Raw genomic sequence first — 18,886 nt, 5'->3', positions numbered from 1 at the left:
GCGACGTGCGTTACGGCTGCAGCTGGCACCGACAGGGGCCGGCTCTGGAATAAACACGGGGGGGGAAGGGGAACTGCGGCGGGGGGCCGGCGGCAGGAGATGAGCCAGGCCTGTGCTAGAGATGAAGGGGCTCCAGAGCCTTGGGCCACGGTCCCAGAACACATCCGGGGGTCTCCGGTCCCCGTTCCGGGGATCCCAGTGCCGTGCCCTGCTCCCCAGTGACCTGACCCCGCCTGCGAACCCGGGGCAGCCATGGGGGGTTCTGCTGCCCGGCGCTGGGGGCCGGCGCTGCCCCGAGCCGCTGTGGCGGGGCCACCTTGTCACCACACGGCTGCGGGGACGCCGCAGAGAGCTGGGAGCCCTTAAAGCAACCCAGCAGCTGACAGACTCCCATCTCTGGCGCTGCTTTCGATCTGTACGTTGGCTCCTGTTTGCACTTACCGGCTTTGAGTGGTTTTTAATTATTGATGCCTCTTTTAGCTTTTATCTCGTGTTCGCTGCAGCCAGGAAGGGCTTCGCGTTCCTGCATTAGTGATGAATTGGGAAGGAGGCCCTACTCCACCACGCTGCAAAGCATTCCTGGCTTGCAGGCTGTGCCATTGTTTCGAGCAAAGCTGTGCTGAAAAATGAGGAGGGTGGGAGCCGGGAGGGGGGGATGCGATCGAGGCAATTCCCGCTGTTACCGCAGTGACGCCGGGGATCTGGCCTCAAGGAAGAAGCCGTGGGGGATGGATTGAGAGGCAAAAAGGTGAGGAAACCTGCTTGACCCAGCGAGAAACTGGCAGCAGCTCACCTCGTCAAGGAGGAAAGATGCCATTTTATCACCTCTCCAGTGACAGGCAGGTGGTAGGGGAAGCGATGCGAGGCAGCAGGGTCCTGCTCAGCCCCTGAGAGCTGCGAGCAGGAATTGATGCCGAGCCAGGACCGAGCGCTGGGCTGCCCCACTGGCAGGGCACAGGGCTCCGACAGAGCAGGTTCTGCCCCAGCAGGCTCTGGGGGCAGCCCCGAGGTTGTCCCCTGTCCCCTCACCAGCTGAGCCAGGGCTTTGCAGAGCTTTTCTAAGGATCCCTGTGCCAGGAGGGCTGGCTCACAGCCACTCTGCCCACATCACCTCCCACTCTTGTACCTCGTCCTCAGAAGTGGTTTCTCTGCCAGGAGCTGATCTTCAATCATCCTTGATCGGCAGTGCTTTGGGGGCCCCGCAGCACTCGCTGCTCACGTGTCTTGAGCCTCTTCTGCCAAGGCAGGACAGGCGTGCGGCTCTGGCAGTGGGAGGTTACGAGGTGGAACAGCCTGTCTGGGCACACAAATGCTGCTTCCTCAAGTTTGCAGCTACTGGGAGAGTCATGGGGGGGCTTTTTAACCTTTGTGTGTGTGCGTGTTTTATTATTAATTTTTTGCTGCTGCTGGTATGGGGAGGGACAGTTAGATTGGAGCCCAAGTCTGGCATGGTGACTCAAGAAATGACTCCCCTGGGAAATCCAGAAGCTGATCCAGTGGGTGCAGAGCCAGGCTGGGAGCATGGGGAACCACGGCACTCATCATCCGTTGGGCAGGGTACCACCTGCTGCCCAGAGAAATGCCTCGAGTGTGAAGCCAGCACGATTCAGGAGTGGAGCACATGATTCAGCATCTGCAGGGGATTTGGAGAGCCCAAAAGCTCTGTCTTTATGCTTTGAAGCAAGTTAGCCTCCCGCAGGGAGCAAGGAAGTGCCTGCAGCCCAGTCAGGAGCAGCTCCCAGCCTGCCAGCAGCTGAGGACGCTCAGCCAGCAGCCTCGTGGTTTGTTCGACCCCTTGCCCACCAAACCAAGGCTGCTAATTAGCTCTAACAACAGGGACGTCTGTTCCTCTGAAGTCTCCAGCCTGAAAATGCCCCAGACCAATTTCTCCTAAATCCTCCTCCCTTGCACATCCATCAGGAATAACATCCACTTACTGTGCTCCCTGCCCCCAGGCTGAGTCTGAACCAGTGACCTCGAGGTGAAAGCGCTTGAAAAGCTTCTGCCCTCCCCGCAGCCAGCACGTTCCCAGCGGGATTTTCAGCAGCACTTACAGAGCAGAGATGATTTCAGCAACTGCTGTTCTGCAGCAGCCCCTGGCCCGAAGCTGTGTTGCCCTTTCACACGGGAATCCTGCTTGCCCGGCTTTGGCGAGGCCCTCGGAGCAGCTGCGGGACCTGGGGTCAGGCTCCAGCTACCGGCGCTGCTTTGCCAGCTCCTGGCGCTCGCCCCGCACAGCCCAGGGGCTGGGGCAAACGCCGGGCTGGCCACGCGCGGCTCCTGCCCCCCGCAGTGGTGCCAAGGCCCGGCCAGCTTGTGCCACGCAGCAGCGGCTCCCCTCTGGGCCCACGCAGGGCAGCAGGGATGAGGCTGAGCCCCTGCCCGCGGCCAGACCTCAGAGACCCCCGTGTGGTTCTCAGGCCCGTGTCAGGAGCCTGCCCTCCCAGGCCTCAGCTGCGTCCTGCCCCACATTCGTGCTGTCAAGGTGTCGGCATTTGGCTGACGAGAGCCTGGTCCCGACCTCACAGCCTGGTGCTGTACCTCATCCAAGGCGCTGCACAGCCGCGCCGGCCCCAGGAGGGGAGCAGGGCCGGGGGCACAGGGCTGGGGCTGCAGCCCCCGCAGCCCCTGATGGGCGTCGGGGCAGCTCCGTGTGCCTTCCCCCAGCCCTCAGTGTGCCAGACCCAGTGCCAGGCCTGAGCTGGTTCAGCAAATCCCAGCGAATCTCCCCCTCGGGCACTCAGCCCGAGTCTTTGCTGGGTGCCATTGGGATGAGGCGCAGCAGCCGCCGCCCTCCTGGATCCCCCAGGGCCCCAGCCCACAGCACCACGAGACGCCGAGCCCCGCAGCCTCCTCCTGGGGGAGGGAATTTTCCCACTCCAGCTGGCCTGGGAGAGATAGAGGAAGATGTTATCAGACCAGAGCAGGCTGCTGAGCCAGAGGCCGGGCTCTAATTATTAAGAGCCAATTCCATTACAGCAACCTTGTCCCCAGGGCAATGCAGGCCAGGCTCTCCCAAGGGGCGAAACCACAGCAGCAGCGCATCTCCTGCGCCCCTGGGGGACAGGAATGCCACGTGCGGGGGGCAGCAGCCCCGCAGCAGCCCCCATGCCATGCTGAGTGCCTGCCCCCGGCTACCTCTCCCCTCTCAGGTGCTGCTGCCCTGGCACCCTCTGCCCCACTCCAGCAGGCCCCAGCCCAGCATGGCCAGGAGCAAAAGGCACAAGAATCATCCTCCTCCTGCCAGCAGCTGCTGAAACAAGACCTGCAGAGAAGCCAGAACCAGCGGCGTTGCCACTAGCCCCCATCCCTAGTGGGGGAGAACCCCCTGGCTGGGGCTGGCTTTGGGTGCAGGGGCAGGAGGTAGGGGCGTGGACAAGGCCTTTTAAGTCATCCCGAAGCGGCAAGAAAACAGGCAACACGTCACCATCTTAACCAACCTTCTTATTTCTTTATTTGAAAGGCACAGCTTGTACGTCCTTGATACAGCATTTTCAGTTCCTCTTATTATAGGTCAAGTGATTAAACACAAAAAGCAAAACAAGATCTTTCTAAAGGACTATATACAAACACCAGATTATTATTTAATTTTATTATTTTTTTTGTTCCATTTTTGTTTTTTTAGAAGACACGCTAGCGCACGGAGATAAGAACAGAGAAAGCTGCTGTATCCTCTACGGGGGGGGTGCAGAGAAGGGACCAAGGGAGCTCCCAGGTGCCCGCCTGCCCCTCGGCCAGTCCCAGACCCCAGCCCCCCGGCAGCCGGTGCTCTGCCAAGGGGAGCAGGCAGAGGGCCCCCCCCAGCCAGAAGCCAAGGAGCAGCACGAGGAGAAAACCCGGTGGCTGGACGTGTGGAACTGCGGCGGTGCTGCGGGACTGGTTAAAAACAGAGACATGCAGAACAGCAAGGAGCCGGCCGGTGCTAGCGCGGGGGCAGGAGACGCAAGGAGACGGGGAGCGCCTGGGGTGGGGCAGGGGACGTTGGGGCAGGGGTCCCAGCAGGGGGTTGTGCAGAAACCGGTAGGAACGAGGGTCATCGTTAAATACCGAGGGGGAGCAGCAGGCGGGGGCCGTGGCACCCCCGGAGAAGCCCAAGCCAGAGCCAGGCTGGGCATGGGGGGGCCACGCAGTGGCAGCCATGGCGGTGCCGCAGGGACTGCCCACCGGCAAGGCACCCCCAGGCCCCACCACTGCCTGCGGATGCTGCATCTGGCATTGACCCCCCAGCCCCGGCCCCTTCTCTCTAATCCGACTTCTCCCCATCGTCATCTTGGTGGGCGTCCCCGTCATGGCCGTTCTTGTCCTCCTTGGTCAGGTGCCCCTGGGAGCCCAGGGCTGAGAGTGAGAGGAGGCCGGAGCCGGCGCTGACGGCAGGGAGGGACGGGGGCTGCAGCCCCACGGGCAGCGGAGTCAGAGGCAGCGCGAGGGCTTGGAGCTGCGAGAGCTGGTGCGCTTGGAGCTGCTGCTGTAGGGAACGAGGGGCAGACAGGGGGAGGGAAGCGAGAAGTCGTCATTTCGAGGGGCCCTGGGCCCCCCGCGTCCTGCTGCCTCAGCAGAACCCGTTGCAGCAGCTGGACTCAACCCAGAGCACTGAGCACCCAGCCCCAGGAGGGAGGCACAGCCCAGCCTCCTCAGGCTGCAGCAGCCTCCTGAGAAGGCTCAGCAGCAAGTCCCCAGCCCCCAGCAGGCCTGGCCTCGGCCACCGGCACTCTCCAAGGACTTGGTTAAACCCCTCCCGGCCTTGACCATGAGCAGATGGTGTTTCCACACCCAGGAGCTGCCGCAGATCCTGCCCCAAACCAAAGCCTCTCTTTACAACCTGTGGGATGGAGCAGGAGCCCACGCCCCCTGCAAAGCCAAGCAACGTCCCCATGCCAGCAAGGCCATCCCAGCACGTGGAGCTACCATCCCGTGGGGCCTCAGCTCTGACACAGAAGCCCAAGGCACCAAAGCCAGCCCCCCGCCCCCAAACCACGTACACGTGCACCACGTACACGGATGATGGAGTTCAGTTCTGGTGCTGTCACCTGCTTGGCTCGTTCAATGGCTCCCAGGACTTGCTGCTGATGCTGGAGGGAGAACAGAGGAATTTGGGGTCATTTCAGACACGGGAGGGAAGGAGAACAGGGACCCAGCAGGGCTGGCACACACACACACACACACACGGAGGCTGCTCAACCCCACACGGTCCCCTACTACCAGGCCTGGCCCTTTCACTCCAGCGAGTGGCTTTTTCTTTCCATCTCAGCAGAAGGACAGGTCTGGGGAAGGGCAATGTGCTGCATTAAGATGCAACGGGTTTAGTCGTGGCTTAGTTATTAGCCAGCTCTGATCTGATCAGCAAGCCACTTTGTCTTCCCCCGGAGCAGGTGGGTGACAGCAGCTCAGTCTTTCCCCCAGCCCCACAGCTAATCCAGACCCAGAAGCGCAGCCCCCACCCCACAGCTTCTGACCGGAGAACAACGAAGTGCTCAGCCTCGGGGCGGCGCGGGGACAGCTGGCACCGAGGGTGCTGCAGCACGCCCCTCCCCTCAGCCCTCCCAATTAGTTCCTCCGGAGGGCGAGAGGAGCCCATCAGCCACGATAGTTAGTGGGGCAGAGGAGCTCAGTCCACAGGAGCCGTATGGAGCCATCTGCACCAAGGGGACGGACGGACAAACAGCACGGCCTGGGGGCCTGCTCGGACTCAGGGCCAAACCCTCTTCAGAATGGCTGATCCCACAGGGCAGGGGTGCGGAGGAGCCGGGGTCCGCGTGCACCGGGCCCCGCTCCCTCGAACCAACACCCCTGAGCCAGGCAGTTACCTCCTGTGAGAGGTAGGGCAGAACCTGCGCACAAATCCCGTTGAGCCTCTTGACGATTTCAGCCTGGAGGGTGGGAAAAACAGAGAGAAATGGCATCAGGGGACCCTGAAGCACCCACCCTGAGCACTGACCCCTGAGAGGGAGAGAGCCCGGCAGCGTCCTGGTTTGCATGGGGACACCTAACCCCAAAGCCCCCCCCCAAAACAGTTAAATAAATCCACGCTGCTGACTGCAAAGAGCAAGTTTTCAATATTCTCTTCCCTCTCAGGGTCTCCAGGATTATATTAATGACGGCAGGAGCAACCAGAGAGAAAATTTATTACAGACCCGGGTGGGGATGCATTGAATTGTCTCCGCCGTGCAGAGGCAGACAGGCAGGAACGCTGCTGCTGCAGCCTTGGCTCTGCCCCGCGGCCAGCTGCTGGGCACCTCCAGCCGCCCCCTCCTCCTCCTCCACTCCCAGCCCACGGTGCTCCCCCTGCCCCACAGCCGAGCGGGCAACACTGAGCCTGTGCTGAGTTCGTGGGGCCGGAGGCAACTCCTGCACTAACCTCAGCCAAGAGGTGCCAAGGCTTGGGGGCATTAAAGCTTTTCTGCTGGGGAAGAGTGAAGCTCTTGGCCCTTTGCAACTCACTTTCCACCAGATTCAAAAGGAACGGGGAGCCAGAGGGTTTAGGCAAGCACTGACACGGGCTGGGAAACCTCGTGGGACGGCAGTGATGGTTCAAAGCCTCTCAGCAAGCTGCAGGTCTCCCTCCCAGAGCAGCCTGTCCCACGGGCTCAGCGAACAGGGCGATGGGATTGGAGGCTCTAAGTGCGTTTGCAGGGAGCAGAGCTGTGCTAAGAGGCTTTTAGCTGAGCCAGGACATATACAGACGACTGTGACTGGAAGCTGAAGGAGGCTCATGTTGTTAACAGCACAGGTAATTAGCCACTGGGGATAATTAACAACTTAACCACCAGCGAGGGTAATGAACGAACTCATCCGGGCTGCAGCAGAGCCTCCCTCCATCACGAGGAGGCTCTCAGCAGCTCCGAGATCGCACATGGAACCACACCAAAGGGAACGCCGCCTGCTCCGAGGGCAGCAGCCCCCTGGGGCACCAGAGCCGGGCACCTGCAGGGCTGGGGGGGCACCGCTCGCCCTCCGGCCCAGGCTCGCAGCCCTTGCCCGACTGCAGGACGGCGTTGAATCGAGGCTCCACATCCCCGTGCGGCCTGGCTCGGGGCACCCAGACCCGCAGCATCCCCAGGCAGGGTCCCCACCTTCTGGAAGGCTTTGCAAAGGCAGCTTTTTGCCAGGACAATTAATTTCCCTCCCAAAAAGAAAACATGTTTTTAAGCTCAAGGGGGAAAAATGTGAAATGTCCTCTCCCACCCAGGAGCTGGCAATCCCAAAAGCAGCTTTGACATTTTACAGGCTCATGGCATTTCCAGTTCCTGAAATACCACTGAAGTGATGGGGACAAAGCACGGCAGACAGCCCACCCTCCCCAGGAATTAAAGCACTTGGAAATGCCTTCCCCTACCTGTTTGTGCATTTCAATATTCAGCCCGTAGGACATCTCGTAATACTGCAGAGCAGGGCAGAAAAGAACAAAAAAGGTCAAATCTCTACCAGAGAAAGGGGCTCCGTGCACTGGTGCTGGGAGCCACCGCTGCTTTCCTATCAGTGTCTTTACAACAGCTGGGCAAGGATGGCAGGAGAGCGGAGGCAACCAAAGGCAGCTGCGGGCAGCGACCCTCCCCATGTCCAAGGCAAAGCACCCAAGCCCAGGGGGCTCCACACACTGCTGCGGACAGGACCTGGGCCCGTCCATCGTCTGGGCCCCATCCAACACCCGCACAGACACCCTGCAGCACCCTGCATCGCTGCGAGAGCAGGCGACGCTGCTCCAAGCATGCCAGCAGGCTCAGGGCTCCGCGGATGACAGAGGCAGTCTGGCTCTCCAAGCCGCACCTGGCCAATACCCTAACACCCACATGGCTGCTTCAGCAGCAAATGGAAGAGATCACCACTGGGCTCCAGCTAGCAAGCAATGCGTCCAGCTGCACACAGCTCCAGCTGTTTGGGAAAAGCTGCGTGGAAAAAAACACACGAAACCACACACAAAAATAAAAGCACCCTCCGGCCCCCACCAGCAACAGGTAGCTACAGAGCAATCTCTTGGCAAGAGAAGTTAATTCCTGGCCCCTAGAAGAAGCTGTTTTTAAGGCTGTTTGAGAGTTCAGGAGTCTCCTCCCTCAGCCACTCTCCTCCTCCTGATCCTTCAAAAGGGAAAGAAAATCCCCGACTGCGCTCCTCTAATTCAAAGAGGGGAAGATCACTGTCGCTTCGGTACCGACTGCACGAGCCCGAGAAGCGCCTGGCTCGCCATCATGGCTATTTCTGGCTGCTCCCACACCGCTGCCGGCTCTCGAGGCTTCTTTGCATTCTGGAGACTGAGCAGGAAGCATGAGCCCGACCCCCACGCTGCTAATTGTGGCTTATTCAAGAACTGGAGCAGCTGTAGCAGCTTTGCAGAGGCCCAGAAACCCCTCTTTGCTTCCTGCATGCAGTGCAGGGAGAGAAGCAGCCCTGCACCGGGGCAGGACCCTGCGAAGCCTCACGCTCAGCACCGCCAGCAGCACCCTTCCTCTCCACACCACGGGCAGTCGCCTCTACCAGTTCTGGTGACCGATGGCATTACGGGGAAATATAAATAAATTTCATCTCCAGATGTGGCTGCGTGAGAGTCTCTGTGCAGGCTGCAAGGCCCAGGAAGCAATCATTTATCGTTGAGAAGGGCGCAGCATTAAGAGCCAGGCTTCCCCACACCTGTATGGACAGCGGTGAGCGGCTCTCCACAGCCCCGTCCCAAGCGCGCCTTGCTCCCTGCAGCCTCAGGGTCCAGACATGCAAACAGTGCAGGAGAACGGAGAGGCTGCCTCCACCATTTCTGGTTTTAAATTCGTAACTCTCCTCTGAAGAGCTGCTGCATTAATTTCTACATCTTATCTCTTCCTTCCAGGGCAGGTGCAGCAGCTGGCAAGCAGGCACCACCTCATCTTTATGGGCAGCATCGCAGCCTCCTGTTAACTCCTTGATAGGAAGGGGACAGCGCAGCCTTGCCCTGCCTCGCTCTCCAGTGCTGCCAGGGGCTGGTCTCCACGTGGGGTGACAGCGGCGCTGCCCAGCAGCTGAACGGTCGCCCTGCCAGCAAGGACACGGCTCCTTCACAGAGAATTTCTCCTTAGAGTCAGCTGAGCCTGCCATCCACGTGTAGCAATATTTCTGCCTTTTCCCAGCACTGCCCCTGCGCAGGGCCACGCGTGCAGGCGCTCTGCCCCACAGTGCTGTGGGGCCACTGGGCATGCGAGGAGGTGCGCAGGGCTAGGCTCCCACCCGGCAGCTGGCTCCGGACCCCCACCCTGCGACCTCCCGGCACACAGCCCCATCCTGCCCTTGCCAGGAGCCTCCTGGAGCCCCCGGCGCTGCCTCCCGCAGCCCCCTCCCTGCTGCAGGACCCCCACGTCCCCAGGCGCAGGCAGCAAGGTCGTGCTGTCTGCAATGACCTGGCTTCCATGCTGCCCTCAAGCATCAGGTTGCCTTTACCGAGCAGCATTTAGGGCCTGGGTACCTCCCAAGCCACCCTGACCTCTTTCCGCTCCTGCTCTGCAGAGAGGAACCACCCCTGCTTCTCCAGGGGCGGATGATGAAGCTGCCCCAGCTCCTTCACCCGTGGGCTGCGGATGGAGGTGAAGTGCAGGATCCTGGCTCTGGAATCCCCTCGCCCCGTCACCAGGACGGTCCCGGTGCTCCCCAGCTGCCACGGGAACGTTGGGCTGTCGGGTGCAGGCACCCTGCCACCATCAGCTGGGCCCTTCCCTATTCTGCGTCCAACAACTCTGCTACTTCCCTGCACTTCAGCAGCCCACCACACGTAGACAACACGACGCACAAGGAGCCCTGCTGTCAGGAAAGCCAACACCAGCCCGGTCTGCAGACCCACTGCTCCGTGGGCAAAGCCTCTGCCAACAAAACCCCGACACCAGCACCTGCTCCCCACCGGCATCCCCACCCGTGCCACCCACGCGCTGCCAGGGCAGGCCCTTACCATGACGTAGTGACGCTGCATCTCCGATTTCTCGCTGGCTAGCTTGTCACATTCCAACTTCAAGCTGAAAAGCCAGAAAATGGTAAGAAAACCACAAGCAGGAGGTGAGTGAGCTGCTCAGCACGGAGCAGTCGCATCCTGCGGCCCCGCACAGCCCGTCCCAGCTGGGCAGGCTCCGCAGGCACCACGACCCCAGCACCCACGGCAGGTCAGGGCTCAGCCGTGTCTCGTCTGTACGGCAGCTGCTGCGGCAGAGCCTGCTCCCACCTCCAAGGCCAGCATCCGCCAGGATCCCACTCGGGAGAAGCGGCACAAGGCTGCCCCGCAGCCAGGCACTGACCGCACGGCTCTGCCTGACGCAGGGAAGCAGCGGCCGCAGTCGTTTGGGTTTCCTCAGCTGATGCCAGCAGCGGGGGACACTGTCTAGCAAGGGCCTGCCTGCTACACGCCACAGATGGTCTGACTTCGTTTCCTGAGCTGCATCAGGGCCTTTTCCGGGCAGCGCAGGGAGGCCCAGGTGCAGTGCAACCCTCCAGAAGAAAGGGTTTCCTCTCTCTCCCGGGTTCTTTGCACCCTTACGAGAAAACGCCGCTGCTCCTCGCGCTTCACGAATCTCCAGCTCCCCTGCCAAGCAGCTGCAGCCAGCATGTGCAGTGGTTTTATGTTTCAAACGAGAAACAGCTTCACCTACACAAAACCTGCCTCTCTGCAAGCAGCTCAAGTCCCGCAGAGGGGGGAAGCATCCCCTGCAGCGAGCGTGCTCTTGGGCCCCTGCTGCCCACAGGCACAAGGGCACCGCACTGCACCGCCGCCGCCCCGGCGCTACCGAACCCGAAGCCCGTGTGCGTCTGAAGTACACGCAGGAAGCGACGGCCCACCAGCAGCCAGCGTTTGGGCCGGCAGAAGCATTTCCACACGCACATGTGGAGAAGCGGAAGCATTTGGATTTAAGTGCTCCCTGCAGCATTCGCAGTCCAGGAATGGCAGCCAGCGAGAAGAACCGAGGAAAGCTCCCAGCGAGACGCGGGAGGCCTGGCAAGCCTCCGCGCAGCCCTGGCTGAGCCACGCTCGGAGGAAAGGCCTGGCCGGGGCAGGAGGACCACACGCTCTGCTCGGCGGGCTCCTGCCCAGGCGAGACGGACGCCGTCCCGCAGGTGCTCCTCCAGCCTCACCCGCTCAAGCCGCAGCCGGGTCCCTCCGGGTGCCCCGGTTCTGTCCGCGCAGGGGAGCGCCGGGGGCTCTCCGGGCACCCCGAGCCGCACGTACCTGTGGTACTGGGCCTGCAGGAGCTGGAACTCGTCCTTGATGCGGTCGCAGGAGTCGGAGGTGGTGAACTTCAGCTGCTGCGGCAGGTGAGAGGAGCCCTTGAACGACACGAGACGGCGCTGGGCACCCAGCGGGGCAGGGGGTGCGCGGCCCGGGCCGGCAGCGCTGCCCCCGGCCGGCAGCGGCGCCCCGCCGCCGGGGGGGCCGAGACCGGCGGGGGACCGGGGCGGGAGGCGACGCCGGGGGCGGCGGCAGCCGGGGGCAAGGGGACGAGCCCAAGGTCACCCCGCGGGGCCGGGCGCGCCCGAGGCTCGCCGGCCCCCCCCCGGCCCCCGGGACCCGCTCGGCCGCCCAGGCCGGGGGGGGGAGGGTGTGAAGGCGGCGGGGCCGCCCCGCCGGAGCACGGAGGCGGCTCTCGAGGCCCGGCCCGCGGCCCCCGGCGCCCGGCCCCGCCCCGCGCCCACCCCCGCCCCGCACCGGCCCCGGGCCCGGCCCCGCGGGGGCTCCCGCGCCCGGCCGCGCCGTACCGAGTGCCGGCTTTGTGGAAACATCATGTCAGGCTGCGGCTCGGCCCCCGCACGGAGCGGCCCGCTCTCGGTCTCGGTGCCGGTCCCGGTCCCGGTCCCGCGCCCTCCGCCGCCGCCTTCGTCCGCGCCGGGCCCGGCCGCCCCGGCCCCGCGGCCGCCCCGCCCGGCCGCGCCGCTCGCCCCGCGCCGCTCCCGCCGCCCCGCCGCCGGCGCCTATTGTCTAATGGCGGCTGCGGCTCCGCTCCGTCCTGCGGCTGCTCGGCACCACCTGCCGCCGCCGCCGCCTCCCCGGGCCGGGCGGGCCCACGGCCGCCCCCGCCCCCGCCCGGCCCCGGCCCCGCCCCCGCCGCCCGCTGCCGGCGGCCGCGGGCCCCGCGCGGGCACCGGGCGGCCGCGGGACCCCGGGCCCCGGGCGGGCCGCGGGAGCGCGGCGGGGCCGGGCCGCGGCCGGAGCGGAGGTCCCGAGCCCCCCGGCGGGGAGGCGGCGCGGGCCGGGCCGGGCCGGGCCTTCCGCGGCGGCGGCTGCGGGCTCGAGGTCCCTGCCCCGCGCCCCGGCCGGGCCCTGCCCGCCCCCGGTGCCCGGGATGTCGGACGGAGCCCTCCCGCCCGGGTCTCGCCTCGCCAGGCTGCAGGGCCCCGGGCTCGGTGCCCGCCACCGTGCCGCCGGCCAGGTCGCGGCTGCTGCTTGGAGCCAGGCCTGGGGTTTGTCCCGGGCCGGGGTAACCGTGGGACGGAAACCGGGCAGGGGCTCCCGGGGCGGACCCCGGTACCCAGCTGGGGTTTGCTCTGCGGTGAAGCTTCAAACCTCTCGCGGCTCTCTCGCTCAGAAGAGCCTCGGCCTATGCGGTACAGATCGCTCCTGCGGCTGCGGGTGTTGCACCTGTATTAGAGGGAAGGGGAAGCCCCGCTGCCAGCGGAGCCAACTCTCCGGTCTCGTACAGGTTCTTCTGGACGTGACACCGCAGGATCAGAGCCCCTTCCGCACCGTGAGGGCAATGCAGGGAACGCCGCCACACGCGGCTCGTTTTCACATCCTTCCCGAGCGGAAGAGCTGGGTTTGTGTACACAGGGCTTTTGTTTTGCTTCATTTCATCCCTGCCTTTGCTTAGCACGAGCGAAGGCAAAGGCAGGGCAATCCGCTGCCCTGGGCAGGAAGGTGCCATGTTTGTACTGGCTCTTATCTCTTGGAATAATTCCTTCCACGGCCTCAGACAAGGCCCCAGGAAAGCTCTCTGTGCACAGGCAAACCTTGCCTACAGGAGAGTCGCAGTGTGGAACCAGGTCCAGCAGCAGAAGAGCTTTGTCTCCGCAGCCTGCAAGCCGCCCATTTCCCTGCTGGCCGCTGGGACGTGCTGCCCGTGCTGGGCCAGGGGCCGTCACCTGGGCGGCTCAGTCCCGGTCTTGCCAGCCTGCTGCTCCCCACGCCGGCGGTTCGCTTCCCATACGAGCTGTGCCAGTCCCCGGGTACCCCAGGTTGCTGGTGGTCTCTGCTAGGTCTGATGAGATGCTGTACTGAGCTGTGGTACAATACCTGATCCAGGTTTTGGGAAGTGCAAAACTTGTGAAACCAGTTTAAAGTTGGCGCAGGAGTTCAGTGCATCATAATTACAGCGTTTTCAGGTAGATTAGTGGCCACCCACCTATAAAATAAACCCCAAGTCACTGAGCTTCTTTTGAGTTGCAGAACCCCAAGGATCCCCTGGATAACACATTGTCTCTTCTCTACCTTTTTTTTTTTTTTGCTGGAAATGACCATGCCCAGGGCAGAGCTGGTGGAAAGCAAGCAGGCAGTGCCTCTGCCAGCACAGTTCTCTGCAGTCACAGCATGCACCAGCACTGTCCTGGACCACTGCAGGCAGAGGCAGTGGTGGGCATCACTGCAGGGCATGGCGGAAAGGAAAGTCAGGCTCTATCTGGACAAAAAGTCCCAGTGCACGTGGAAGGGAGACAGGTTTGGATGAGGGGCAGGTGCGTGTGTAAAGAGGAGACCTCGTGGGAGCCCTTCAGACCTGCGCTCGCTGTGTCGCCGGCCCAGCGCTGCAGGGAAGCCTGCCCAGGAGACCCACAACATCCTGGACTGGAGCATGGGGTGAGGAGGTCCGGACCTGCTGCCATTGTTATCCAGAGCCACCTCCTGCAACCGGCCCTTAACAAACCTCTTGTCTCCAAACGATGAAAACTCCTGCTCCAGTTGCAAACTTGGGTCCTAAACCTGCTGCCTGGGGAGCAGCCCCTGCAGCTCATGTCCCGGGAAACAAAACGCATTCCCACGCAAAGCAGGCCGGTAGGGAATGCAGCCACGGACTTGATTCCTGGAGGGACTTTGTTGCCGTGTGGCCTTTTGCAAAGCCACACAGACAAATGTGCCTGAGCTGAAGCAGGATCAGGTCCTTGGAACCCAGCCTGAGAGTAACAGGCAAGAATGAGGAACACGGCTGGTGTGTGTGAGCGTGCAGGGAGCCTTCATCAATTTCAGATGCTGCTCTGTGTCTATCTTTAAAAATCAGTACATTTTCTGATTAAAAATAAAACCCTACACGTCATGACTCCAGCAACGCAGGCTGGGCTGTTGTGCTATTTATTTTTAAAGAGAACAATATAGCAGCTGAGTTATTGTGACAGCTCCTGCATATTGTGCAGTAGCTTTTTCCCTTCGACATCTCCATATTAGTGAAAACTGTGACAGCTCCATGCCAAGGATTATTAATAGTGCAGGCAGGCTTTACGTCCCTGCAGAATAAGGTCTGGAAAACAGGGTGGACGGTCCTCCCCAGCAGGTCAGCATCTTGGTCCCCATTTTCCATGCAGAGAAAAGGAGGCACCCTGGTGAGGGCTCAGCATGAGGGCAGCGAGATGCAGTTTCCCATTGGTGTGTGTGGGACCCAGCCCAGGCCACTGCTGTCCCCCAGCGAGGTGGAGGAATGAGGGGATGATGCAGGTTCAGGGGGGTTCAGCCCTCAGACGAGTGGCAACTCGGGTGCATGCTTCGGAGGGTTCCCTTCTCTGGCCGCAGCACAGCCCAGGTGACAGTCCCCGCTCCCTTACAGGCATTACATGCCTCTTACACGGGTGATAATGGTGAGTGCAGGGGAAACGTGCAGAATGCGAATACTTTGCTTTAAATCACGTGTTGGAAGCCAGGGCCGGGGGCTGGCTCCCACGCTCCGCAGCGGCAGTGCTGGTGCAGCTGCAGCTCTGCGAGCACCCCAGGGACCTGAGCTGGGCACCGCGTCCCGAGGGCAGCGCCCTGTGGTCGGGAGCCTCTCGCAGTGCTGCTGCCTCCCTCCTCATTTTGCTCCTGCTTCGTTTGCATGGGGGAGGTGCTCCTGCTCCTAAAAAACCCCTTGGAGCACGCACGTGGGGCGGGAGGCTCACATTTGGTGCTAGTTTGGAAGAACAGATTGTGTGTATTCCCCGAGCTGCTGGAGGCCTCAGCCACAACGCCAGCTGCCCCGTGCAGCACGCTGGTGAGGAGAGACAGCCCGAAATACATCAGGGTTGTTTCTCCCACATGGCAGAGCGCTTGCCTGTGTTGGAGGTGCTGGAGGCTGACCCTGCGTGCTGCGCTGGCAGAGGGGCTGCTCTCTGCTCTTTTCTTCCCATCCGGGCTATTGCAGGGGGTGGTCATGGTGCAGAGGTGGGACAAACCTCGAGGCAAGGTCTCCAGAGCCAGCCTTGCCTCATCAGTGCCTCGGGTGGGACAAGGAAGGTAGCCGGGGCCAGAGTTGCATCCCTCACTCCTTCTGGCTGCAGGTCCCATGCAGGGGTGCCGCCGAGCCAGCAGTGCTGCTGTCCTCTGCCTGCTTGCCCCTTCAGCACTGCACTAGGTGTTACAATTAATTTTAGATTGATTTTTTTTTTCCAGTGGAGATAATGCAGCAAAGGTGCCATGGAAGAATCTGAAAGGACAGGTATTCCTAACGGGGGTGCTGCCAGAGCCACAACGCATTTGCCCTTGATGCAAATAGGATGGGGCTGTTCCTGTGGCTTATGAACTTCTTTAAACAGCAGGGATAGCTGTGAGAGCGGACTGAACCTGCGCAAGCAGAGGCAGAAGGACTCCTCCCAGGACGCCGGTGCTCAGCAGCAGCTCACCAGCTTGGGCAGCACATGCGATGCCATCAAACGCTGCGTGCCTGGGGCCGGGCATAGCGGGGCAGCCCAGCACCAGCTCCCGGGCAGCTCCAGCAGGAGCGGGTGAAGGGAAGGAGCATTGCAGCTTCCTCCCGTCCCTGCAGAAGCACGCGTTGCCCTGCTCAGCCTTTCTGCCTGCCTGTAACAGCGCACTGGTGCTCCCTTCCAAGCGGAAAATTAAATGTTCCTTTATTGGCTTTTATGTTGGCTACAAAACGTTCCATTTTATCTTTTTTTTTTTTTTTTCCTCTCCTTGCTTTCTTCCAGGAAACATTCTAATTTATGGTATAATCTTGGCAAATCCCAGTCCTGAGAAACACAAACTCGCTTGTGCCCAGTAAATGGCACTTTAATGGGCTATCTCCAGCTGGCCAACATACCTGCCTCTAAAAAGGGGGATTATAACCTTGCCCAAGCAGTGGGCCTGCAGGTGTCAGTCGGGTTGAGGCTGGCCTGGGCACAGCAGTGAAGGATGGGGGATCTTGCTTTAAACACAGCCTGGTATGCAGGCGGGTCCCACGGCGCAGGCAAGGGGGATCTCCAGGGCAGGGAGGGGGCCCTGAGCATGTGCAGGAGCTCTCGAGTGAACCAATCTAACAAAGCTGCCAAAAATAAATCTCCTTAATGAAGAGCCTCTGTAAATTATTCAGATGTTATATCCCACTCCAGCGCTGGTTCAAGGAGACAGGCTGCAAAGAGACTTTCTTCTCTGAAGCTCTGGACACAAGGTGAAAGTCATGCTGTCACTGCAATGGAAATGCAAGATAGAAGATCCTACTTTTATCCTGGGGAGGAAAAAAATAATAATAAAAAAAGTCTTTTTTTTTTTTAAAAAAGAAAAAAACAGAATTAAAGAGGAAGAAATAAAAAAGGCCCAGTAGCAATTCAGGCCCAGAGACAAGGAAAGCTTTTAGATTTTTCCCTTCAGTGCCACTCCTGAGTCCCGACACTTAAGCTGTCAGGGACAGGGCTGAGAAACCTGGGCAATGCACGCTGCAGCGTGGGGCCAGCCCCCATGAGCCAGCTCACCCTTCCCTTCTCAGCTGCGCTTTGCTTGCCGAGGGCTCTGACTGCCACGGCTTGCGCAGGGAGCAAAAGCCTTGTGCAAAGTTTCCCAGTTGCCTTCAGTGTGGAACCACACAGTTTCCAGTGCTTTGAAGCTGCAGGGGTTAATTCTGTGTTTTTCTTCAGTCTAGGACTACATTTAGGCTTCTCTTTCCGTCCTTCCTCGCTACCAGCCGTCTGCCGGCCGAGTCAGCAGGGACTGCCTGCGGGAGGGGGCTGCTCCTCCTGGGGCACGAGGGTTGGCACTGGGAGAGGGAAGCTGGGATCCCAGCGGATCCCTGCTGGGATCCCACAGGTGGCTCCTGCCGGCCGTCCCCACGCAGCCCATGCTGCAACCGTGCTGGAACCGCTGGGACCGTGCTGCAACCGTGCTGGAACCGCTGGGACCGTGCTGCAACCACGCTGTGGCCGCAGGGCAGAGCTCGCCTCCCCACCCGTCACCCCCGCGGGGCTGCCCCAGCCGCGTCACCTGTGCCCTGGGCCAGGCCCAGACCCGGCCGCAGCAGGGCCTGCGCTGCCCAAAGGCTTCGCCAAAAGTCTCCCCAAACCAAGAAGGAAAAATGAGGAACTGCTGCATGGATGTGCACATCCAGCCAGGGGGGGCCGGTGGGCAGGAGGGGCGCGCTCCAAGGAGGAGCCTTGCTCCATGCAGGATTTATACAGTTAGTAAAACATTTCTGCCCTCCTTGGTCTGTTTTTATTGGTGACTTGGAATAACTGGGCTCCATTCCCTGTGGTGGCTGCCCCCATTCTGCTGTGGCCTTTGTTTTTGCTGCAGAATGATTAGGAGTAATTATCATCCTTTTTGCCAGCTGAGGTGCAAGGAATGGTTTGCACTCTTTGCAGGAGGCAGGAAAGGGATTTTGCAGCTGAGGCACGACGAGGAAGCACATGGCAAGCATGACTGGAGTTGCTGCTCCCAAGCCAGGGCTGGGACAACATCAAGGTCCAGCAAGGGGCTTAGCTCAAGCGGCGTCCCTGAGGCACGTAATGGAGACAAACAGGAGGTTTGGGGCTGCAGCACTGAGAGAAGGCTCAGGGGAATTTACCCGGGCCTGTGACCATGGGCAGGCTTCTGGGGTGACTGGTTTCCAGAAGCGGCGCCCGAACCCCTCTGCACCCACAGTGGCAATGTCTGGAGGAGCCTGGTTCTGGCAGGGGGCAGCAGGGGCTGGGACTTCGGCTTCAGCCAGGGGCACGCAAGGGCCCTCACCCCTCTCTGCGTCTGCTTCCCTCACTGAACAAAGGGAGCAATGAAATACAGATTTTAAGGGCAGAAGGGATCATCCAGGCTTTCCTCCTGCCTAACAGGAGGCAGATAACCTCTTGCATGTACCTTACGTCTCAGTCCTCCTGCCCCTGTGCAGGATCAGTGCTCACTGACTGCACAGAAGCTCCAACAAATGAATGTTTGCAGCGGTCTCTGAGATACGCACAGGGAAGACAGATTACTACATCCTTAAGTGTCTTCCTGTACTCAGCTAGTTCAGCAGCACTGCATTCCAGGTAGGGAGAACATTTCTTCCTGACCTCAATTTATGACAAAACATTGAAGCATGAGGCTGGATTGATTGCACAAGGAGATTGTGTCTTAGTAACTCCTGTGAATGCTGCAGCAGCTGTGCTAATTCATCATTCCTTTATTTATGAAATCTATGTGCAGGTTGAGTGCAATTAAATGATGTGCTTTGGAATACTAGGAGACGAAAGGATCATGGTAAATGTAGGTTTGTTATCCTGATTTACCATGCATTGAGCCCACCTACAACAGCCACGATAAACCAGATGCGAAACATAAGGTTTTAAAAACTGTAATCCAGCAATTGCTGTCACAGGCTGCATTTGTCAGCGTGTTTGATCTGGGCACCTTTCCCTCTCTTTCAGAGAACTTCAGTCTCCTTGTGACATCTTCCTGTGACAGACAGCTCAAGAGCTTGTAAAAATAATTGGGGGGGGGGGGGGCTGAAACATTTGGCACCTGTTTGGCAGTAAC

General features: G+C 60.7%; 1 protein-coding gene across 3 annotated transcripts; it reads right to left on the bottom strand.

The window, feature by feature from the left end:
* Positions 1-3,431: 3,431 nt before the first annotated feature.
* Positions 3,432-11,929, bottom strand: TLE5 (TLE family member 5, transcriptional modulator). 3 transcript variants are annotated; one of them, XM_083810940.1, is made up of 7 exons: positions 11,695-11,928; positions 11,168-11,265; positions 9,902-9,965; positions 7,334-7,378; positions 5,805-5,867; positions 4,995-5,069; positions 3,432-4,462 (listed from the first exon to the last, which is right to left on the bottom strand). In XM_083810940.1, exons 1-7 carry the CDS (start codon positions 11,719-11,721, stop codon positions 4,244-4,246), a joined length of 591 nt encoding a protein of 196 aa, XP_083667066.1. In that variant the 5' UTR covers positions 11,722-11,928; the 3' UTR covers positions 3,432-4,243. The 3 variants fall into 3 exon arrangements, with proteins under 3 accessions (XP_083667066.1, XP_083667065.1, XP_083667067.1); XM_083810939.1 differs by having other exon boundaries at positions 3,432-4,465; positions 11,695-11,917; XM_083810941.1 differs by lacking the exon at positions 7,334-7,378 and having other exon boundaries at positions 3,432-4,465; positions 11,695-11,929.
* Positions 11,930-18,886: the final 6,957 nt, after the last annotated feature.

Source organism: Anser anser, assembly GCF_964211835.1.
Source record: "Anser anser genome assembly, chromosome: 25".
NCBI classification, from domain to species: Eukaryota; Metazoa; Chordata; class Aves; order Anseriformes; family Anatidae; genus Anser; species Anser anser.
Note: the sequence above shows the minus strand (reverse complement) of the source record. Positions and strands in the feature narration are given on the sequence as shown.

Coding starts and splice junctions, on each gene's coding strand:
- TLE5 (XM_083810939.1), bottom strand. CDS start 11,721: ATGATGTTTCCACAAAGCCGGCACTCG. Junction 7,379..9,901: donor TGCAGCGTCACTACGTCATG/GTAAGGGCCTGC, acceptor CCTGCTCTGCAG/TATTACGAGATGTCCTACGG. Junction 5,070..5,804: donor TGCCCTACCTCTCACAGGAG/GTAACTGCCTGG, acceptor TTCTCCCTCCAG/CATCAGCAGCAAGTCCTGGG.